Source organism: Equus asinus, chromosome X (genome assembly GCF_041296235.1).
Source record: "Equus asinus isolate D_3611 breed Donkey chromosome X, EquAss-T2T_v2, whole genome shotgun sequence".
Lineage (NCBI taxonomy): Eukaryota > Metazoa > Chordata > Mammalia > Perissodactyla > Equidae > Equus > Equus asinus.
The window spans coordinates 51,088,930-51,113,679 of record NC_091820.1 but is presented as its reverse complement, the minus strand read 5'-3'; the positions used below and the strand labels follow the sequence as shown (position 1 = coordinate 51,113,679).

Here is a 24,750-nt window from a genome sequence, read left to right as displayed (position 1 = left end):
TGCTTTGTATCTGTCGGAAATAAAGAGGGAGTGGAACTTGGAAATATCAACCACAGTAATCATCAGCACGAAAATGGAAGAATAGCAGAAACTTAGCCCTGCAGACCTGTGCACAAGTGGGGCAGAGCAGGCAAATTGGAGAGTTAGGGAATGACAGCACTGACATGACCAGGTCTGGTCCCTGAGACCATTGAGTGCTGGGTATGCTTGTGAGAAAGGAGACTTGGGGAGTTCAGCTATTGTGAAGGGACACCCAACCCCAAGTTTGAGAATTTGAATAAATTCTAAACCCCACAATGCCCAGGAGTGCAATTACTGGGTTGTATGGTAGTTGCATGTTTCTTTTTTTGAAAGAAATTTCCAAACCATTTTCCAGAGTAGCCATACCATTTTACGTGGTCACCAGCAATATATGAGTGATCCAGTGTCCTTGCCAGTATTCGGTATTGCACTATTTTTTATTTTAGCTTTTATGATAGGTGTATAGCAATATCTCATTGTGGTCTTAATTTGTACTTCTCAAATAGCTAATGATGGTGAACATTTTTTCATGTACTTGATTGCCATCTGTATATCCTCTTCTGTGAAATGTTTCTTCATATCTTTTGCCCATTTTCTAAATGGATTGTTTGTTTTTACTGTTGAAGTTTGAGGGTCCTTTATATATTCTAGATACTAGTTCTTTGCTGAATATGTGGTTTTCAAATCTTTTCTCGCAGTCTATAGCTTGCTTTTTCATCTTCTTTCACAGAGCAAAAGTTTTAAATTTTGATAAAGTCCAATTTATCAATTTATCCTTTAGTGGATTATGCTTTTGGTGTGAATCTAAGAATTATTTGCCTGGCCATAGATCCCGAAAATTTTCTCATACTTTTTAATGAAATTTTTATAGTTTTACAGTTTTCATTTAAGTTCATCATCAATTTTGAGTTAATTTTTGCATAAGATGTGAGGTTTAGGTCAAGACTCATTTTTTTGCCAATGGATATCCACTTATTCCAGCATCATTTATTGAAAAGATCATCTTTCCTTTATTGAATTGCTTTTGCACCTTTGCCAAAAATCAGTTGGGCATATTTGTGTGGGTCTATTTCTGGGTTCTCTATTCTATTCCATTAATCTATGTGTCTATCCCCCCACCAATACCACATAGTCTTGATTACCGTAGCTATCAAATAAGTGTTTAAATAGGTTACAGTGATTCGTCCCACTTTATTCTTCTCTTTCAAAATTATTTCTAGCTATTCCAGTTCCTTTGCTTTTATGTCAATTTTAGAATTATCTTGTCTCTATCTACCAAAAATCTTTCTGGATTTTTATATCAGTTGCATTAAATCTATATATCAATTTGGGGAGAATTGTCCCAGTTCTGATCGTTAGGCTTGTGCCTTGTTCCCTATGCCTTGATTTGCTGCCCAGGTTATGGAGCCCTCTAAAACAGAGACCTGTTTTTATTTCACTGGAGAGTCCATCTACCTTCCTCCATTGCTTCCATCTCAGAAACTAACTGAAGTCTGATGGCTAGAGCCCTTGTCTCTATGGTCACACAATCTTGGAGCCAGCTGCCTGCGAGGATCTTCCAAACATAGACTCCCTTTGAGCCATCTTGCTCTGCATCTCCTGCCTGTTGGGATACTCCTGTTAATTTACATCACACTCCAACTGACTCTCTGTTCTGTGGCTTGTCAGTTAATGTACCTAGTCCAGCCTTCTACCTGGGGCCCGAGTCTTCCCCAAGCACTCATCTATCTCCAGTGTGAATATGTGATAGTAGGGGAATGGAGGAATGCTTGGTCCTGGATTCTGGCCCCCTCCACCCTGACCTGGCCTTCCACTACTAATAAGGCCATGTCTTGAAATATGGCAGGCGGGACTTCTATCTTGGGACTGGATGACTTATAAACTAAAAAGACAGTTTGGCAAAGCTGACTTTGACAAGTAAAGGATAAACATGTGTGTCTTAAGCACTTGTTTTCTCGTTGCATTTCTTTGGTCTTTGGCCAAGTTATGCTTGCTCTGATCCTCAATTTCCCTATTTTAAAATAAGGACAAGTAGGACTAAATTACTGGTTTTCAAATTTTTGTTGTTATTGCTGTTGTTTTTATTATTTTACTGAAGGCATAGTAGTTTATAAAATTGTGAAATTTCAGTTGTACTTTATTATTTGTCAGTCCCCATATATGTGCCCCTTTACCCCTTATGTCCATCCCCCAACCCCCTTCCCCTCTGGTAACCACTAATCTGTACTCTTTGTCCATGTGTTTGTTTATCTTCCACATATGAGTGAAATGATGCAGTGTTTGTTTTTCTCTGTCTGGCTTATTTTGCTTAATGTAATACCCTCAGAATCCACCCATGTTGTTGCAAATGAGACAGTTTTGTCCTTTTATGGCTTAATAGTATTCCACCGTATGTGTGTGTGTATGTGTGTGTGTGTATATATATACACATCATCTTCTTTATCAATTCATCAGTTGATGGGCACTTGGGTTGCTTCCATGTCTTGGCTATTGTGAAAAGTGCTGCAATGAACATTGGGGTGCATAAGTCTCTTTGAACTGTTGATTTCAAGTTCTTTTGATAAATACCCAATAGTGGGATAGCTGGGTTTTATGGTATTTCTATTTTTAAATTTTTGAGAAATCCTCATACTGTTGTCCATAGTGGCTGCACCAGTTTGCATTCCCACCAGCAGTGTATGAGGGTTCCCTTTTCTCCACATCCTCTCCAACACTTGTTATCTTTTGTCTTGGTAATTATAGCCATTCTAATTGGTGTAAGGTGATATCTCATTGTAGTTTTGATTTGCATTTCCCTAATCATTGGTGATGTTTAACATCTTTTCATGTGCCTATTTGCCATCTGTATATCTTCTTTGGAAAAATGTCCGTTCATATCCTCTGCCCATTTTTTGATTGGGTCATTTGGTTTTCTGTTGTTGAGTTGTATGAGTTCTTTATATATTTTGGAGATTAACCCCTTTTCAGATATATGATTTGCAAATATTTTCTTCCAGTTGGTGGGTTATCTTGTCATTTTGTTCTTGACTTCCTTTGCCATGCAGAAGCTCTTTAGTCTGATGCAGTTCCATTTGTTTATTTTTTTTCTTTTGTTTCCCTTGCCCTAGTATACATGGTATTAGAAAATATGCTTCTAAGACTGATGTCAAAGAGTGTACTGCCTATATTTTCTTCTAGGAGTTTTATGGTTTCATGTCTTACTTTCAAGTCTTTAATCCATTTTGTCTTATTTTTTGTGTATGGTGAAAGATAATGGTCTACTTTCATTCTTTTGCATATGGCTATCCAATTTTCCCAGCACCATTTATTGAAGAGACTTTCCTTTCTCCATTGTATGTTGTTAGCACATTTCAAAGATCAGTTGTCCATAGGTGTGTGGTTTTGTTTCTGGGCTTTCAATTCTGTTCCATTTATCTGTGTGTTTGTTTTTGTACCAGTACCATGCTGGTTTGATTATTATAATTTTTCAGTATACTTTGAGGTCAGAGATTGTGATGCCTCCAGCTTTGTTCTTTGTTCTCAGGATTGCTTTAGCTATTCAGGGTCTTTTGTTGCCCCATATGAATTTTAGAATTCTTTGTTCTATTTCCATGAAGAATGTCTTTGGGATTCTGATTGGGATTGCATTGAATCTGTAGATTGCTTTGGGCGGTATGGACATTTTAACTATGTTTATTCTTCCAATCCATGTGCATGGAATATCCTTCCATTTCTTTATGTCATCATCTATTTCTTTCAGTAATGGCTTATAGTTTATATTGTATACATCTTTCACCTCCATGTTTAGATTTATTCCTAGACATTTTATTATTTGTTGCGATTGCAAATGGGATTGTATTCTTGAGTTCTCCTTCTGTTAGTTCATTATTAGAGTATAGAAATGCAACTGATTTTTGTAAGTTCATTTTGTACTCTGCAACTTTGCTAGTAGTTGTTGATTATTTCTAATAGTTTTCCAATGGATTCTTTAGTGTTTTCTATATATAGAATCATGTCGTCCTCAAACCACAAGAGTTCCACTTCTTCCTTGCAAATTTGGAGACCTTTTATTTCTTTTTCTTGCCTAATTGCTCTAGCCAAAACCTCCAGTACTACATTGAATAAGAGTTCTGAGAGTGGGCACCCTTGTCTTGTTCCTGATCTTACAGGGATGGCTTTCAGCTTTTCACCATTGAGTATGATGTTGCCTGTGGGTTTCTCATATATGACCTTTATTATGTTGAGATAGTTTCCTTCTACACCCATTTTATTGAGAATTTTTATCATAATTGGATATTGGATCTCGTCAAATGCATTATCTACATCTATTGATACGATCATGTTATTTTTATTCCTCATTTTGTTAATGTGGTGTATCACATTGATTGATTTGCAGATGTTGAACCATCCCTGCATCCCTAGTATAAGTCCCACTTGATCATGGTGTATGATCCTTTTAATATATGGCTGTATTCGTTTTGCCAATATTTTTTGAGGATTTTTGCATCTATGTTCATCAGTGATATTGGTGTGTAATTTTCACCTTTGTGCTGTCCTTTTCTGGCTTTGGGATCAGGGTGATGTTGTCCTCATAGAATGAGTTAGGAATTGTTCTGTCTTCTTTAATTTTTTGGAGTAGTTTCAGGCTAGGTATTAAATCTTCTTTTAAGGTTTGGTAGAATTCTCCAGAGAAGCCATCTGGTCCAGGACTTTTATTTTTTTGGAGGTTTTGATTACTGTTTCAATCTCTTTACTTGCGATTACTCACACAGATTATCTATTTCTTCTTGATTCAGTTTTGGAAGGTTGTATGAGTCTTAGGAATTTGTCCATTTCTTCTATATTGTCCCTTTTGTTATTATGTAGTTTTTCATGGTGTTCTCTTATAATCTTTTGTGTTTCTGTGGTATCCATTGTAATTTCCCCTGTTTCATTTATAATTTTGTTTATTTCAGCCCTCTCTGTTTTTTTTCTTAGTGAGTCTGCCTGAGGTTTGTCGATTTTGTTTATCTCCCCAAAGGATCAGCTCTTACTTTCATTGATCCTTTCCACTGTTTTTTTGGTTTCTATTTCATTTATTTCTGCTCTAATTTTTATTATTTCCCTCCATCTGCTCACTTTGGGCTTTGTTTGTTCTTCTTTTTCTAGTTCTGTTAGGTGTAGTTTAAGACTACTTATTTGAGAGTTTTCTTGTTTGTTAAGGTGGGCCTGCATTGCTATGAATTTCCCTCTTGGGACCATGTTTGCTGTATCCCACATGAGTTGGTATGATGTATTTTCATTTTCATTTGTCTCCAGATATTTTTTGATTTCTCCTTTAATGTCTTCATTGATCCATTCATTGTTCAGTAACATGTTTTTAGTCTCCACATATTTGTCACTTTCCCAGCTTTTTTCTTGTAGTTGATTTCCAGATTCACAACATTATGGTCAGAAAAGATGCTTGATATGATTTCAATTTTCTTAAAGTTATTGAGGCTTGCTTTGTTTCACAACATATGATCTATCTTTGAGAATGTTCCATGTCCACTTGAGAAGAATGTGTATTCTGCTGGTTTTGGATGGAGTGTTGTATATATGTATCTATTAAGTCCAACTTGTCTAGTTTCTTGTTTAATTCCACTATTTCCTTGTTGACTTTCTGTCTTGATGATCTATCCATTGATGTAAGTTGGGGGTTGACTTCACTTACTATTATTGTGTTGCTATTAATTTGTCATTTTAGATCTGTTAATAGTTGCTTTATGTACCTTGGTGTTCCTGTGTTAGTGTGTCCCTTTTATCACTATATACTGCCCCTCTTTGTCTCTCATTGTCTTTTTTATCTTGAAGTCTATTTTGTCTGGTATAATTATGGCAACAACTGCTTTCTTTTGTTTGCCATTGGCTTGCAGTGTCATCCTTCCATTCCTTCACTCTGAGCCTGTGTTTGTCTTTAGAGTTGAGATGTGTTTCCTGGAAGCAGCATATTGTTGGATCTTGGTTTTTAATCCATCCAGCCACTCCATGTCTTTTGATTGGAGAATTCAATCCATTTACATTTAGAGTGATTATTGATATATGAGGACTTAATACTGCCATTTTATCACTTGTTTTCTGGTTGTTCTACATTTCCCTTGTTTCTCATCCCATGTAGTTCTGACTGCCTATTCAGTTTGGTGATTCTCTCTGGTGGTTTGCTCAGTTTTCTCTTTATTTATCATTTGTATCTCTGTTCAGATTTTTTGTTCAGTGGTTACCATGAGGTTTGTATAAAAGATCTCATAGATGAGATAGTCCATTTTCTGATAGCCTCTTATCTCCTTAGCCTAAGTAGGTTCCATCCCTTTGCTTTCCCTATCTAAGTTAATTGTCACAACTTATTCCATTTTGTGATGTGAGTTTGTGATTACAATGAAGTGATTATATTATTTTTGATGCTTTCCTTCCCTTTATCTTTTATGTCATAATTTTTTGCTAACATGCTTGGATAGCTGAAATTTTCTGATTTTGTCTATTTATCTCCTTGCTCAAGGTTTTGTAAACTCTTTCCCTTTTTTTCAGGTTTGAGGTCCTTTTTGATCATTTCTTGTGTGTGTGTGTGGCAGGGGTCTTGTGGTGATGAACTCCCTCAGCTTTTGTTTACCTGGGAAAGATTTTATTTCTTCATCATATCTGAAGGATAATTTTGCTGGATAGAGTATTCTTGGCTGAAAGTTTTGTCTTTCAGAATTTTTAATATATCATTCCACTCTCTCCTAGCCTGTAAAGTTTCTGCTGAGAAATCCACTGAAAGCCTGATTGTGGTTCCTTTGTAGGTTATTTTCTTCTGCTTTCCTGCTCTTAATGTTTTTTTTTTTTTTGACTTTTGCCAGTTTTATTACTATATGCCTTGGAGAAGGTCCTTTTACATTGGTGTAATTAGGAGTTCTATTACCTTCATTGACATGTAATTCTATCTCCTTCCCCAGGTTTGGAAAGTTCTCAGCTATTGTTTCCTTGAGCAAGCTCTCTGCTCCTTTCTCCCTCTGGAATACCTATAATCCTTATGTTGCATTTCCTAATTGTGTTGGATATTTATTGGAGAATTTCTTCATTCTTTTTTAGTCTTAGTTCTCTCTCCTCCTTCACCTGAAGCATTTCTATATTTCTGTCTTCTAAATTACTGTTTCCGTCCCCCATAATATCAGCTCTGTTTTTTTAAGGACTCCAGATATTTCTTTATCTCATTCATTGTGTTCTTCACCTCCAACATTTCTGATTGTTCTTTTTATAGTTTCAATCTCTTGTGTGAAGAGTTCCCTATGTTCATTAATTTTATTCCTGAGGTCATTGAACTTGCTTTCTGAGTTTTCTTGTAACTCATTGAGATATTTTATGATAAGCTTTTTGAATTATCTGTCATTTAAATTTTAATTTCTGTGACTTCAAGATTGATTTCTGGGGACTTGTCATTTTCCTTCTGGTCTGGAGTGTTTGAACACTTCTTTTTCCTCTTTGATGGTATGGACTTTTGCCATCGCATAGTGGTAGCAGCTGTCACAGATTCCACCTGCCATCACTGGGCAGGGCAGGAACTGTGTTTTCTGAGCCTTCTGTGACCCCTGGAAGTTGTTCCTGTCCATTGGAAGCTGTGCCAACAGGGCCTGTCTACATTTGTCCCTGGCCACTGCCTGGTGGGCCACACACGTATGCACAGGTGCTCTGGCAGGGCTCCCCTGATTTCTTTGGCTGGCCAAGCTGGTGCACCAGGTGGGAGGGGGCAGGAGCTTTCTTTCATGTGCATCATACTATCCACCACTGTCTGCCTGTCTGGGCTGCTCAGCTTGGTGGGGATGCCCCTGCAATTGCTTAGCTGCCTCAGTGTGGAGCATTCCTGTGGACTCTGAGAGTGAAATTCTTCCCTTGGAGGGCTGCCTTTTCCTATTTCTCCTCTGAGTTGCATGCTGACCTTTGCATGAGGTCCCACACCCTAGATTATTGCCACTGGGGAGGGAGAGATCTGCTTACCTCCTTGCACTGCCTCCTGGGGTGTTCCAGCTCCATCTTCAGAAGTATGGCTGCATAAATCTCTCAGATGTCTGTTGTGTTGTGTGAATGTCCTCTGTTGGTTTATGAATGTCCTTTTCATTGTATCTTAGAGGAAAGAGACTAAGGGAAGAGCTCACTCTGCCATGATGCTGACATCACTCTCAAATATTATTTAAGCAACAGAGCACTATGGTGAAAAATCTCTTCCATGAAAACTTCAAATATGAAAATGATATGAGTTGAACTCTATTTGAAGCAGGAATGCGGGTGGCTCACCTTCACTCTGAAATTTTAGGGCTCTATCAAACCCAGTTTGAAAACCGTTGATCTAGCTGACTCCTGAGAGGCCTTTCCAGTGATACTCACTAGTCTTTGTAGCTTTAAATAAACCAAGGAAGTAAGGGGGTCAAGAAGAGAAATGTTGAGTCATCTTTATTCAAGATGTGTTGGTTTGCATGGGTATGGGCTCAAGGAATCTGCATACTTTTGCCTGCCCCAGGGAAATTCATTCAGACTTTTCAATGGTGACTGTAACAGACCTAGTTCTCATAATACATGTCTGGGAAACCCTTCCTGATTCTTCCATGTGGAGGTCCTCAGTCTTTTCTCTGTGAACTGGTAGTGTTCTGTTCACCCCTCCATTATAACACAACTCACAATGTATTTCTATTGCTTATTGACCAACCCATCTACAATTAGGCTATGAGATTCTTGAAAGTAGGAACTGTTCTTATTTCTCTGGACCTCCAGCCCCTAGAACAACACTCAAAATAGACCAGTTATTCAATAAAAATGTGTAGAAGTCGAATGTAGGATCAAGCATTTGTTTCTTGAATTCCTTTGCTCCTTTAGTTCCTTTTTTCCCCCAAGAAACCCAAATCATCCAAATCATTACCCAAAAAGCTTGTATAAATTTTTAAAAGGTAAAACTATTTTAATTAAATGTTTGAATAGTATTGAATAGAACTAGGATATTAATTTTTATCTGTTTTATGATATAGTTGTGATGTATTTTTATGTGCTAATTTGCTATATGTAGGATTTTTCTGACATTATTTGATTAATATGAATATTAGATTATGTAATCAATGTGTATAGTAAATTTATGGCCATTTTATAGGACTGGGAATATGATTTTCCTATTTTTAAATGATGTCAGAGGTTTAAATTTTTTGTATCCTCAATTTTATGACAGATTGGTGATCATATCAATGATGGACTTATTTGGTATTTTCATTTGTAAGCACATAGGCACAATCCTTCCTTTCAGTCCTTAGGATTTAGAGGATAATGAGAACCTGCTTGGTGGAGAAGCTAGGTTTCCAATGGTGGAAAACTAGGAGGTGACATGAAAGTTTATTGAAGAATATCCATCTTAAAAATAATAGTAAATATTTCTATAGTTCTTACTATGCCAGTAATTAGCTACTGTAATGAATTACAGTAATTACTGTAAAGAAGTAATTAAGCTACTTCTAACTATTATCTCAATTTAATTCTAAGTGCAACTGTCATCCCCATTTTCCAGATGAAAAGACTAAAACTCTAGAATAGAAATGCTTTGTCCATGAGTCAAACAGCTAAAAATATTAGAGCTCAGATATGAACCCAGGCAGCCTGACTGCAATCTGGGTGCCTCACCACTCTGCATACTGCCACCTGTGCTGGAAAGGAAGGGATATCTGTGGTAGTAAAGATGGGCAATTATATGAGGCCTATCCAATGGGATTTTGAATGTTCAGGGAAGGGACATTTGCCTTCTCACTCATCTCCCAATCCATTCACTTGCTGATGCCTGATGTTTCTTTCATTGAGATTCATTCCTTTGACTTAAGATTTGGTCCACTCTTTATAATGCAACCAACTCCTGGGTGAGGTAACACTAAGACTTAGAAGTTATTTTTATTTTCCCAGTCTGTTTTCATCTTTCTTTTATCAGTGTCACTTTTCATTGTACAGTTTCAATCTTTATAAAGTTGAATTCTTCCATATTTTCCTTTGGGGTTTCTTATCTGTCACCATGGCTTTTCAAGTTATCATCTCTCCAAGCCTCTACTATAATTAAGGCTGTTTTTGCCGTGGACTCAGGGGAGACGATGGCTCCAATCTTCGTATCATATGCTGTCCTGTCCATTTTGAGATCTCTAAATTAAATCTCTATTGTTGTCTTCTCAAGCATAAATAAAGACAACTTGTTTATAATTTCTCATGCTTTGCTTCTGTTTCTGTTGACTGAATTCTCTCCAAATTTGCAGGCACACAACAACTCTGAGAATTAGGGGAAGTGGAGAGGAGGATGAAAGGTATTAACTGAATGCTAATTTTATTTAAGCGATTGTGTTAGGTGCTTTTTCACACCTTATCTCTTTTCATTTAATCCTTAAGCAGCTCTATGAGGGGGAGGAGGGACCTGTGTGGGGTTCCAAGGTACACCAGACTGGGAAAGATAGGAGGGGCCCCTGGCAAGACTCAGCACTTGTAGGAACCCAGCTCCATATTCAGTCTTGGTGATACAGAGCAGGCAGGTAGAAATGAGGATGTGAAGGTCATTGGAGCTATACATACAGTTTGGTCATCCTCAAAGAGGTAAGAATTGAAGGAAGGAAGAGGGAGGGGGTGCTGTCACTTCCCTGAGGGAGGAAGCAGAAGAAAAGAAGAGGTTTAATGTAATTACCTTGTGGATTGCTTCTATTTTGAAGTCAGGAGAAAGAAAAGGAGTTAAAAGAAGGAGAAATGCACTCAGAGAAGAAGGCAGTAGGGCAGTACTGTGGCTTGAAAGCCAAAGGAAGGAACTCCATTTCAGTATGATGTCACCCTGGGACCATGACTTTGACCATCTTCCTGGGCTGCAACACAGACAGAGCCCAGCAGCCAGCCTGCTGCTCTGCTATCATAGGTGCCAATGAGAACTAGGACAGGTTGCAGCAAAAATGAAACATAGGTGAAAGCATTTGATGAACAGCAAACATATTCACACTTAGGTGAACACATGTCTTAGAAAATCCTTCTAACCATTACCAGCTTATATGTTTGTGGGGAGGGAAATATCCAAGGGGTCAGAAACGTTGCAAAGATAGTTATCCAGCCCTTTTGGCTGTCCGGAAACCCTAAATGATACCCAATTAAAGCATCATAGAATCCCAAAATGACTGAGCAAGAATACCAGAGCAGCTAGTCCATCCCCTTTGTCTTAGAAATGTGGGAACAGGAGCCCAGAGAAGGGAACATACTTGCACAAGATCAAACAGGAATTTAATGGCAAAGCTAGACAGAGAACCCAGGTCTCCTGCCTCCTCCTCCTCCTGTTTGAGTGATTCTGAGTAAATGAGAAATGAATAACAAAAGAATTGGTGGCAAATGTTCCTAGTAAGTTGATGAATTTTTAAAAGCATAACTGGCAAAAAAATAGAATCTCAGAATGTCAGCACTAGAGCAGACCCTAGAGTTCCATCGCCTGCTGTGATGTTATTTTACAAATGAGGAAACTGAGAACCAGGAAGTTCTTGGCTAGCTACTGGTGGAGCCAGTCCCTCCACACAGCTCTTCTGCTCCTTTAGCCTGCCTCTTCCTGCAAGCTGATCTGTACAGATTTAGAAAACCTACATACATTTATTTAAGAAATAAATACAACACAAGCAGTTGTCCACATGATTTCTCATCTCTCCTGAGGAGAATGTAACTGCTATGGGAACAAGCACATAAGAGAAAATTTAAGGAAATGAGAGAATGACTGCATCCTTTAGAACAGGATAAATAGCAAAGGACAAGGTCAGATGGGTGAAATGACTCACATCTACTGGGGCTTAGAGTGACACAGGGAAACAAACCAGAGAGGTTCCTAAGTTCACATCTTGTTGGGCTTAGAAAATGTGGCTTTTATGAATGTATCCTCTGTTAGATATTTTCTTTTAAGTTCCAGGGGACATTAGAGAGTTCCATCCTATTGTTTTACAGATGGGAAGATTGAGACCTAGTAGGGGAAGGGACTTTCCCAAGGACACACAGGGAAGCAGTGTCAGAGCTGGCATTTGAATCCAAGGTCCTGGATTCACAGTCAGTGTGTCTTCTCCTCCCTTGAGTTCTGGAGGAAGCTGGTAAATGTTTACTAATAAAATTTAGTAGATGTACACTAGCCTACTTTTATAATATGTTTTTTTACAACAGGGTTTACAGACTTGGAGTGGGGCACCCATACTCTGCCAGCTCTTTATACCCTGCACTTTGCATATGGGGCATCTAGATCAGTGACATTAAGTAAGTGAGAAAGGACAGAGGAGTGAGAAAGTACAGTGACTCAAAGACATCCCCCAAAACAAGAATCTCAGCTGAAACATTGCCTGAAAATACCTTACACAATCTGTGTAGGCAGATGCAAATTATATGCTAATCACCCACAATTCCCATCTACTAGGGGAATCTTGGGTAAGGCTTCAATTACTTCCCCCCCCACACACACACACATTATAAGAATTATTAGACTAGATTAATTGAAGGGATAGAGAACATGAAAGTTTCTGGAAGAGTGTAAAAGTGGGATTACCTATCTCTGCCCCTAACTCACTGGTTGACTCCAGGAGGGTCCGTTACCATTTCTGATATTTAGTTTTTCCATGTGCCACATGTGGGGGGCATTCCAACCCTAACATCCTATGGTTCTCTTCCAGTCTCTCCTGTCTCAGTGAATGGCACTACCCTATTGCCCAAGCCAGAAATCCAGGAGTCATTTTAGATGTCTTATCTTTCCCTTTGTATCTCCTCATCACATCTGTGAGCTAATCATATCAGTTCTGCATCCAATAATATGATTCCATTCAGTCTATTTTTTTTCATAACCACTGTTCCTACTCCAATCCAAGCCACCATCATCTATTTCCTAGATAACTGCAATAGCCTCCTTGCTGGTTACCTGCTTCCATTCTTGCCCCAGTGCAATCTATTCTCCTCACAGCAGTCAGCAGTCAGAGCGATCTTTAAAACTAGATCATGTTACTCCCCTACTTAAAACCCTCAATGACTGCCTATTGTTATTAGGATAAAATCAAAACTCCTCATCATGGTTTACAAGATCCTGTTTGTCTCTGCCTACCTCATTAATCTACTACTGTTCCCCTCATTCAGCTAGAGCCCTACCTACTTTCTTTCACAGGCCAAGCATGTTCCTGCCTCAGGATCATTGCACTGTCTATTCCCTCTGCCTAGAATACTCTTTCTCCAGATCATTGCATGGCTGACTCCTTCTCAGATCTCTACTCCAATGTCATCTCTGAAGAAAATCCTTCCCTGACCATCCTACCTAAAAAATTCTCCCTTCTGCCACTACTCTATTCCATTATCCTCTTTTAGTATATTTATTGGCCTTATCTCCACCTAAAATTGGTGTATTTCTTTGTTTTTTCTTTTCTGTGATTATTATCTGGCTTCTCCCACTAGAATGTAAACTTCATGAGGACAAGAATCTTAGGGAAACAACAGAACATAGTGTTTAAGAGCATGGCTTCCAGAGCCAGACTGTCTGAATTTAAATCCCAGTTCTGCCATTTATTAACTGAGTGACTCTGTGAAAGTTACTGAACTTCTCTGTGCCTCAGCTTCCTCTTCTGTAAAATGGGAATAATAATAGTAATAGTTTATAGGGTCATTGCAAGGATTCAATTGACTTAATACATGCAAAGCATTATAGCCCCAGCACCTAGAAGAGTGTCTGGCATGTAGTAGGTACCCAAGAAATATTTGATGGCTGATTGCATGAATGAATCCTTGATACCTCTTGCTCCTTCCCTCCTTTCCTACCTAGTTTCCCCTCAGGACGCTTTGCTCAGGAAAGTTGTCCCTGACTGTTCCCTTGCCCACTGCCCAGGACTAAGTTTGTTCTCCTGTTAGGCTTGCTCACAGAACCTAGACTTCTTCCAATCCCTAATTGTTGGATATAGCTAAATATTTATGTGTGTGATCTTTGTAATAACTGGTCTCTCCAACTAAACTGCAGGCTTGGTGAGGGCAGGGCCTACATCTGTCATATTTACTATGGGATCTCTTTTGCCTATTGTAGTGCCTGACATAATAGGTACACAACAAATATTTCTTGCCTGGGATGATCCAAAAACTTTGGCTCGTTTTTCTCTTAGCAATGCCAATTAAGAGACATGACTTGAGAAATTTAGTGAGTATTTTGTAGCACCTTTTGAAAGGCAATTTAGATTGAAAGCTGTTGTTTCATCTCTGCCTCTTCTCTTAGTTCAGTTCATTATTGAAGCACAGGGAAAGATATATGAATTCAAACATTCTGGCCTCCACTCTTTAAATCTTGATCTATTCTCTGAAAGTATCGTGTCAACAAGCAACTGGCTGGCTTTCCCTTTGCTAATTCCTTGAATTTTAATGGTATTCACCCCAACATACCCTGGCCTCCTTACCTGTAAGGACAATGTTTATCCTAATAAGAGTAAGATTTTTTATTCTCACCACTTCAAATAAGTCAGTTTTTCTAATAAAATAATGCATTAGAACTCATTGCTAGCACAACTTCTAAATATTTTATCATCAATTACAGACTTCTGATCAATTGAGAGTTTTTGAACACTTACTGTAAGAAGGCTACCAGCTTGGCTTAAAGGTATTGTTTTAAGTACTGATTCAGGAGAAGGGGCAGAAGGCTATGGTTTCCTTCTACTCTCTTCTCTTTATCTGTAGTATTTACCTTCCTCTCATTGCTATCCTGGTTTCTTACAACTCAGCAAGGATCAGGTGAAACACCTGTTATTAAAGAGGTCAAGAAGCCAAGAAAACGAATGGAAGCTAAGAATCTTATGGACCTTTTTCTTTATTGAATACCTTAATTGTTACAAATAGCATAAACCTTCTTCCAAGCTCCAGGTGTCCCAACGCCCCTTCTCTAGATTAACTGTCATCTCCCTTTAATGTCCATAGATTGGGAGCATGTGACATACTTGACCCTCTGCAGACTCCCCATATTGGAGTGTACCATCTGGCTGAAGTAACAGAAGCATTTGGATTCCATGAGGGCAGCAGCAGTTTGATGCTGGTCATGTGAGGCCATGGGAAGAGCACAAGGCCCTGAGTCAGGAGTCCTGTTTCTGTGTAATCTTGAATTAGTCTTTTGCCTCTCTTGGCCTGTTTCCTCATTTGTGAAATAAGGTTTTGGAGAGGCTTGAAAGAAAGGTATTTGCTGAATTATTTTGAAAATCCCACTGTAAAGCTATTAACAGATGCAATTTAATTTAAACAGATGCAAAACCACATCTAGACCCTTACCAGGCATGTGAATATAGTGAGAGGTAAAGATTTTAAGAGGAAGTGGATGGTGGAAGAGACATTAGTTTTAAAACCTCAAAGGCCATTCCTAAATTGCTTCCCACACATCCCCTTACACACCCTCCATTTCTCCTCAAACCAGAGTTAACTCATATTATAAAGTAATTTATCTTTGAAATATCTACATCTAAGATCCCATCTTACTTCTGGTCTCCATATTTTTTTCATAGATATTCCCTTCCTTAATCTGCAAGTAACTTGGTCCAACCAGAGGTCAGGCTCTAGTTTTGTAACTTACTGTATGGCTTTGGACAAGCCACTTTCCCTATCTGAGTCAGTTTTCTTCCTTGTAAAAGGGAATGAATCTACTTACCCCCTTCACAGTGGTTGTGAGAATGAGATGAGGGACTGTACATATAGCTCTCAGCACAGTATCTGATACATGCCATGCCTTACATGGACTTGTTTTATTTCCCTTCCTCTTATAGGACAGGGCTAGGGACAGTTCTTGGCTCTTGACTCTTTGGTAGGGTAGCTCAGACCCACAGTCTTTGTGCCCAACCAACTCAATGGTCTTCACATGCCTATTAGTGGCACCATAAGATAGGGATTTTCAAGACCATCAGGAAATTGTTAGGTTAGACAACAAGGAGAATTTCCTGTTTGTGGAAGTTATTATGTCTGGGATCCAAAGAAGAGAACGGCTTCAATTCCTTCCCTGGAGAACTCTTCAAATCAGTGTGGACACCCAGAGTATCCTGAGATTCATGTTCCACTAACTTTTCTCCAGCTCCTAAAAAATATCAAGCCTTGTGTTCAGCACCATATGGGGATAATCTTATTGAGTACTCACAACAAGCCTTTGAGGTGAGGTTAACTGAGTCCATTTTTCAGATGAGGAAACTGAGGCCCAGTAAAAGAAATGGTAAGCTCAGTCAGAGATAGCTCCAACTCACCTTTACGTGGGAGTGACTCAAAGTCCTCCTTTTGTCCAAAGCCCAGCTCTCTGGTCCTGTCCATGCTCTCTGAGTAACTACCTCTTACATGCTCTCATCTCCTCTAAATCATTCTCCACTTTGTCTGGAGTCACCTCCCTAAGACATCCATCCAAATTAATCACGTCTGTGCTTTGAAACATAAAATAACTTGGCATTATTTGGCACACAGTAAACACTTTAATGTGTATTGGATGAATGTGTACCTATACGATTAAGTCCAAACTCTTTAGTATGACATTCAAGGTCTTTCACAATCTGGCTCCAACCTACCTTTTCTAGATACATCTCCCACTTCTCTTTCCTACCTCCACACCTCATATATGAACCTTATGCTCCAGACAGCTTGGCCCACTTGTCCTTTCCTTTCTATATATGTTGTACCCTCTCCTGTAAAGTCCATCCTCCTCAATGGTCTGGCAAATTCTCAGTCACCTTTTGAGACCTATTTACATCTTCTCTGCTCAGGTTACACTTTATCTATCCATTCCTGTATTACGACAGCACACTGCACTGTAATTAATGGGTTATCTTTTAGTCTTTCCTGCTCCTCAAAGGCAAGGACTTGCTTTTATTTATCTTTGCCTCCCCCAGTGGCTCCCCAAGTACCTCCTTCATTGACTGGCAAAGTTTGAGCTCAGTAACTGTTTGTAGAATGGATGGGGGGCTGGAAGGAAGGAGGTCATCCCCCCTCAACATCCCCCAGCTTTAGCTTCTGCTCCCTCCTTCCTTCCTCCTCTTCTCCACTGCCGCCTCATTTCCATCTGAATGCCAACGCCACTAATTCCCTGGCAGCAGCCAGAACACTCATTATCTCAGAAGCAAATTCCCGTGCAGGGTTTCTCTCCTGCCCCAAAGTGTCAAGTAATTAGCGACTCCTGGTAACCTTTTGGGGATGGGTAGGAGTGAGGGCCCCCGGAGGGGTGTGAATGAGTCTGTCTCCCATCTCTTCAGTTGCCTTCTGAGGTATTTTTCCCCATTTTTTCCAAGCACAAGCCAGGCATTGTATTCCTCACAACCTTTGACATAATTATCTGTGACAGTGATTTAAAGTACGACTGCGGGAAGAGAAACAGACATGTCTTGCTTGGCCTTCTGGGAGTTGTAGTCTTGCCGGCCCCAAGGCTGCCTGGCTGGCCCTAGAGCTGCGGACTACAGCTCCCAGGCCTTCTCCAAGTCCACACCGCACAGGCTCAGAGCTCCATGCCCGGAGGAGGTGGTTACATTGTGTCTATTGTATCCCGGGGCTTGTGTGTTTGTACATTTCTTAGGACGTGAAATTGAGAGTGAAAAGCATGGCAGATGAGCAAGAAATCATGTGCAAATTGGAAAGCATTAAAGAGATCAGGTAAGTGGAACGTTGCAGCGCCCCCTGAGGCCCCCTCAAAGCCCCCAAAATCTCTTGCTGCCGGAGAGGACTGAGTTACGTAGGGAAAGTATCTATTGTTGGGCTACTTGCGGAGGGGGGTGGGAAAGGAGCCCATTCAACACGGGAATCAGGAATGGGAAGAATGTTGGGGATAGTCGGAACTGAGACTAGTAGAGAGAGACAGAAAAACAGAGAGACTGACCAAGGGAGACCTCTTGCCAGATGTGGCTGAGAATGCCAGATGGAGACACACCGGGGGCGGCGGTGTTGGTCCCAAGATAGCTTTATTCTTCTTGAGGTGGGAGTTGGAGGACGGCATTCTTAGACCTATTATTTTTTTAAGTGTTTGTTGGCTCAAAGGTGTATTTCGCTCCTTGCTGTTTAGGAGTCGAGATTTTCTTTTTTATTCTCACATTCAACTTCCAGACCTGGAGCTAAGGCAAGCCTTTTAAAAGCAGAGTCTAGCGCGTCCGGGCTGCTGGCGGTTGCCAGGGACTGCGGGCTGGCGGGGGAGTCAGGGCGCGGTGCGGAGGAATCCCGGCAGGCCGGGTCTGTGAGGAAAGAGAGCGCGCGTATGTATTTTTTGGTTTCACTCCCTCACCACTTTCTTCCTCTTGTAGCCCCGTGCTTGGGAAGGGGATGGGAGCGATGGAGACTGGGGAGGCAGACACCCCGCCCGGTGGTGGGATTACAACAGTTGCTCTGAGCCGCCAGAGGTGAAGGGTGGTCTAGCAAAGTGGGAGTTGCCTGCGTCCTGACCCCTTCGCTCTGGGAGCGGCTATGGCAAGGCGATGACGGTTGTCCTCGCTTAGAACACAATAGCGCCTTGCAAGTGGACTGCCTGGGCCAGCACCAGGCCTCCCTGCCCTGGCTTCCACCCTCATTCTGAGGGTGGCCAGGATCCAGCTGTTTCCCTTTAGTGTTATCCAGGAACCTGGAGAACAAGAAGGGAAGATATCAAGCGTGTCCCTTTAAGAAATAAGACTTTGACCAAGAGATTTAACCCTTGGAGTGAATGCCTCCAGTGAGACTTATACATGATGGTGATGGTAGGAAGCACCTTGGCTTCTTAGTCCTTTGAAGGGGTTGCATCTCTACTTACTTGGGGAAGTGAAAGGAAGGGAACTATTATTACTGAGCCCCTGTTGTGCCAAGCCCTTTGACCTGTTATCCTCATTTCAGCAAGAGTCCTGAGAGCTTCCTACACCTCCTTTACAGCTGGGAAAATGGAGGCTCAGAAAATTTAACTAACTTTTCTAGAGCCAAACAGCTTGGAAATGCCAAATTTTGACAGGAATCCAGTCAATCTGCGTGCAGAGGCTCTGGTCTTCTCGCCCTATCCCACGGACGGTCTGGGAAAGTGTGGAGGGGGGCGAGTAGGTTGCGATTTTTTTCTGCAAAGGCGTTAAGAGATAGGAAGTAGGATATCTTGGTGTAGGAAAAGGCCAGCTGTCATAATAACAACGCATCTAATAAGAAGCTTAGGCCAGCAAGTGGAGAGGCTAGACTTCTACTCTTACTGGACTTTAATGGGACCTCTGCCCAACTCCAGGAGAAGGAACAGTTGGGAGGAAGAAAAAGTGACCACGCCCAGTGGAGACCACATGGGAGGCCATCACTTCTACCCTCAACGGTGGTAATCCAGGCATTCCTACCACTACTAGTTTAGATGGGATCATCAGAGACCTGGAGACAGGGCTGAACTTCCAAGCTCAACCAGCAGTAACAAGGAGCCCCTCCCCAACCTGGATGTCAAGCAGAGACCCAGTGGAAAACCTGGACTTCTACTGCCCCCCTTCCTTGCAAAAGGAGGATGTCAGAAAGGTCTACAAAAACAAAAGATTTAAAAGAGATCCAGAGTGTCCACATTTAATTGAAAAATTTACTTGCCATACAAGATTATCAACTTAAATGAGTAGAAAAAGTAAACATGCCAGCATTGAGATGACACAGATAGAATTATCTGACAAGGACTTTTGCAGCCATCGTAAAAATGTTTCAAGGAGCAATTACAACACACTTGAAACAAATAGTAAATTAGAAAATCTCTGCATATAAATAGAAAGTCTCAACAAAGAAATATAAAACATAAAAAAGAACCAAATGGAAATTTGAGAACTGAAAAATGCACTAGCCAAAAATACTCTAAAAACTCAGTGGATGAGCTCAACTGCGAGATGGAGAAGACAGAGGAAAGAATCAGACAACTTAAATACAGAACAATAGAAATCACCCAATCTGAACAACAGAGAGAAATTAGATTCAAAAGAAGAAAACAGAAAGAATTGAGCAGAGCCTCTGGACCTGTGGGACTATAACAAAAGATCTAACATTCATGTCAACAGAATTTCAGAGAGGAGAAAGAGGGCAGGACTGGAAAGCACTTGAAGAAATAGTGGCTAAAAACTTCCCAAACTGAGCAAAGGGCATAACCCTCCAGACTTGAGAAGCTAAGCAAACTCCATCAGGATAACCACCTCGCAAATCACACCAAGACACATCATAGTCAACCTTCTGAAAACAAAAGGCAAAGAAAAGATCTAGAAAGCCAGCGAGAAACAACACCTTACCTATACCTGCAGGGGAAAAGAATTTAGAATGACAGTAGATTTCTCATCAGAAACTGACGAGGTCCTACTGGGAAGTGGCACAACATTTTTCAAGTGCTGAAGGAAAAGAATTGTCAACCCCAAATCCCATGTTCAGTGATAATGTCCTTCAGGAATAAAGGGATAATCAAGACATTCTCAGGTGAAAGAAAACAGGGAATTTATCAGAAGGAGGTCTACCTTATAAGAATGACTAAAGTCAGTTCTTGAAACAGAAAAGAAACAACAAAAGAAAACTTTGGAAGAAAGAACACAGTAAGCAAAAACATGGGTAAACACAGCAGAAGTTATTTTCCTCTTGAGTTGTCTGAAGTATGTTTGATGATTGGGTCAAAATTTATCACACTATCTCGTGATTCTGAATATATGTAGAGAAAATATTTAAGACATTTGTTATAAACGGGACTGTAAAGGGGTGTAAAAGGGAGGTATATGAACTGGTAAAATGATGACATCAGAAGACTGATAAATTATATATCTGCCTATCTATGTATATTTATAATGTAATAGTGACAACAAACACTAGAAAAGCTATACAAAGAGATGCACTCAAAAACATTATAGATAAATCAAGATGGAATTCAAAAAAAAATTGAAGTCACCTACAGGAAGGCAGGACAAAGAAAACAGAAAAACTAAAAACAGAGAGAACAAACAGATAACAAAAAATAATACGGCAGACTTAGCCTTAACATATCAATAATTATGTTGAATATAAATGGTCTAAATACACCAATTAAAAGAGTGGATTTAAAAAACATGGCCTAACTATATTCTGTCTACTAGAAATGCATTTCAAATATAATGATATAGGTAGGTTGAGAGTAAAAGGATGGAAAAGGATACCAGGCAAATATCAATTGAAAGAAAGCAGGGGTGGCTATATTAGTATCAGATAAAGCAGATTTCATAGCAAAAGAAAATTCCCAGGGTCAGAGTGGAACATTACAATATGAGAAGGGATCAATCCATCAAGAACACATAACAAATCTAGATGTGTATGCACCAAAAGTGATTTAAATTAGCCTGTTTTTGACAATTTTAGAATAATATAGAAAGCTTACATCACTTGATTTAACAATTTAAAATGGAGAAAGTATAACAAATACACACTTGATGTTCACAAATGGACAGGTAAACGTGTGGGAGGTGGAAAGAAGGAAGGAGCAAACAAAAGGGTAGAAGGAACTGGAGAAAGGAACTAAGGTTTGTTGAACACCCACTAATTTCAAAACTCTTGGCTCATTTAATACAGTAATCTTCCTAATGGAAATCTGTGGTAGGAATTATTATCCCAATTTTACAGATAAGCATACTAAGGCTCAGAGAGGTTAGGTAACCTATCTATGGTCACACAGCTAGGAAAGGAAGAGAGAATATATCTTTCAATTCGCATGGCATATGCATTTCAGCAAATGTGGGTAGTCTGCTTAGCCATTATTCACACTTCTTCAACTGTTTTAATCCTAAATCTCTTAAAGGTATGAGCAGAGAGCCTATTTCTGCTAAAAAACAAAAACAAAACGTTGCTTCTGGGCTGAAGTAGTGGTGATGATGGCAATATCACCTAAAGACCTGATTAAGTCAAGCTGAAAGCCAGACACACCCCCTAGGCACAGGCCCCAAAATATACACATTCATAGTCAGTGCTCATGCGTACCAATGGCAGAATTTGAAGTGGTAAATGTCTCAGGAATGAATTCTCCCATCACAGACCATTCCTGACTTTTGATTCTGACTACATGCTGAGCCCTGTCTTTCCTCCCAATCCCAACCACACTCCAACACCATGCTCTAGACTTAAGCCCCCCCAAATCCCACACTAGTCTATTTTGTCCATCCATTCCTTGGGCTTTCAAATGTTGATGAAGGAGCATGTGGATATGTGGAAAAGGGAAGAGAAGAATGGAATAAAAGAAGTGAGATGGAAAAGAGGGAAGAAAAGGAAAAGAAGCCATGAGGCAGAGAAGGTGAGTGCAGCCACCACTAGATGAACCAGAGCCCTTCACCAGCTCCCCAAATGCATACTAATGTCTCTATAACATGCACAGGCCATCCATACACACTGCACATACACATACCCCGATTCACACATATCCGTGCACAATGAGCTTTCCTCACTTAAGAAAGGAAAAACTCATTTTGGAAGTAAATATTGTGGTGTCAAGTAGACCCTCTTAAATTTCTGCCCTGGATCCTCTCTTTTTCTCTCTACACATTCTCCTGGGTGACTTTCTGTACTCCCATGGCATCGAATATTATCTCCAAATCCTCAGTCTCTACTCCCTACCTTCCTTCCAAGCTTCAGCCCAATATATCCCACATCCCACCACAGACACAGCTCAAGTTGGCCAACTCTTAAGACTTTTTCTCTTCCTGCCCCAATCCAGCTCCTCTCACTAAACCTCTGCTTTAATGCCATATTCTCTGCACAGTTACCTCAGATTGAAACCTGAATGTCAATATTGATTACCCTTTCTTTTTTATAGCTCACCTCTGATCACTTAGCAAGTCCTACTATTTCTACCCTCAACATCTGGCTCAAATTCCTGCCCCACTCTCCACTTCCACACTCACTGCCACATTTTAGGCCTTCATCATGACTGGCCTGGGTATTTGTAATGTTGTATCCATTTCCTGTCTTCATCCCCCTCCTCCCATCTTGAACGCCCCCCGCACCACTATGAGAACTACCTTCCTAAAGCACTGGTGTTATTATGTTATTCCTCGAACACATTCACTGATTTCCCATTGCCTATAGCAGTATTTTTCAAAAATAGGTCATGAAACATTAGTAGATCATGAAATGCATTAGTCAGTTGCTGGTAGCGTTTGCAAAAAAAATTTTTTAAAGAACAAAATAAGATAGAAAATATCAGCATACATTGCTTGAGAAATGATAGGTATTCTTTGCAGAAACTTTTGTTTCAGTTTTATATATGTGTATGTGTATATTGGGTTACAGTGTGAAATTCGTTTCTCACTGGAGGTCATTTCTTACTGTATGTCTATTGGACAAGACATTTGACTGTAATTTTTGCCATGGTATTCATGCCCCTCTCTTCCATAAGTCTGACCCAGACCCACCTTTCCAATATTATCTGCTACTACTTTTCATTCACCCGATCCTTTATCCACACAGAAGTTCCTCACTGTTTCATATACTTCCACTCCTGTAGGCCTTTGCCAACACTGATCCCTCGTTATTGAATATCCTACCCTCATTCCAAGTCTGTAAATCCTACTCATTCTTCAAGGAAGACCCAGAACAAATACCACCTTTTGTCCAAAACCGTCTCAAATTTCCCAGCCCAAATGAATCACTAGCCCTTTGGGCTCCCACAGAGAAAATTATTATAGCACTCAAATTATTCTACCTTATGATAAAGTTTTGAATTGACATGTCTTCTTCCTTCCTTCCTTCCTTCAGTCATTGCTGGGGCAGCTTCAGCAGGTTCCTCTGTCACCTGGCTTGAGAACTGACTCAGCCCCAGTGCTACACAACAGCAAGTCACAGGACAGCTGGGACCTCTGGGACTTAGGAATGAGCAAGTCAAGGCATACGATGCTGACCGCAGGAGAGAGAATGGAAAGGACTTGACATTTGGTAGTGAGCTATAAGAAAGTCTTCAAGGCAAACTCTTCTAAGAAACCTGCTTTGCTGGCAGTAGTTGTTTTTCCAGATGAGCGAGTAAACATTAAATGGAAGAACACTTGGTACTTAGGCAGTGTTCTCTCCAGAGTAGGCAGAAAAAGCTGGCTCCTTTTTCTTCATTCGGTGATATTTGTCAAGCACCTGTTCTGGGCCATAGACAGGGCTGGGACATTCTGTGAGGACCACTAAAATGAATTAGACCTGTTGTCGAGGATCTTAGAATCAAGGTGAATATCCCTGAGTTCCAGACTCACATATCGAACTTCCCAGTTAACCAACCCCACTGGAAGTATCACTGGCATCTCAAACAAGCCCCAACAGAACTCTCAATTCCATCCCCACCCTCACTCCCAATCATTCTCCTTTCCTAGTCTTCCCCATCAGTAGTAAATGTCCCTCCATCCCATGATCTGGAATCATTCTTCATTCCTCCCTCTCTCTGAACCCCTGTATCCAAAACAGTAGCACAGTGGTTATCAAACTTGAACATACATTAGGCTCCAGCTGGAGGGCTGTCGAAACATAGACTGCTGAGTTTAATCACCAGAGTCTCTGATTCAGTAGATCTCGGATGGGGCTTGAGAATTTGCATTTCTAGTAAGTTCCTAGGCAATGCTGTTGCTCCTGGTTTAGGGACCACACTTGTAAAAACCAATGTATTAGTAAGACCTGGCAGGTTATACCTATGTAATATATTCTGGATCTGTCTACTTCTCACCATTCTCTTAGCTTATCAACAAACGTGAACAGGTTTCCATCCATCTCCATTAGCCACTGTCTTCACTTGATCTGCTCATCCTTAAGTCCTACAGGTCCCAGCTGTACTGCCCTGCTTTTTGA

General features: G+C 40.2%; 1 protein-coding gene across 3 annotated transcripts in view; it reads left to right on the top strand.

Moving 5' to 3' along the window:
* The window catches only part of ZC4H2 (zinc finger C4H2-type containing), a 67,614-nt gene that overhangs the window by 18,060 nt on the left and 24,804 nt on the right, over positions 1-24,750 (top strand). Inside the window, exon 1 of one of the 3 annotated variants that reach the window (XM_014832958.3) lies at positions 17,417-17,625. The exons of 1 other annotated variant lie outside the window; for it this stretch is intronic. In XM_014832958.3, coding sequence (XP_014688444.1) covers positions 17,573-17,625 — 53 coding nt within the window. In that variant the 5' untranslated portion in view covers positions 17,417-17,572. Of the gene's footprint in view, positions 1-17,416; positions 17,626-24,750 lie in introns of those variants that run through there. One more of the 3 variants, XM_014832959.3, reaches the window with a different exon arrangement.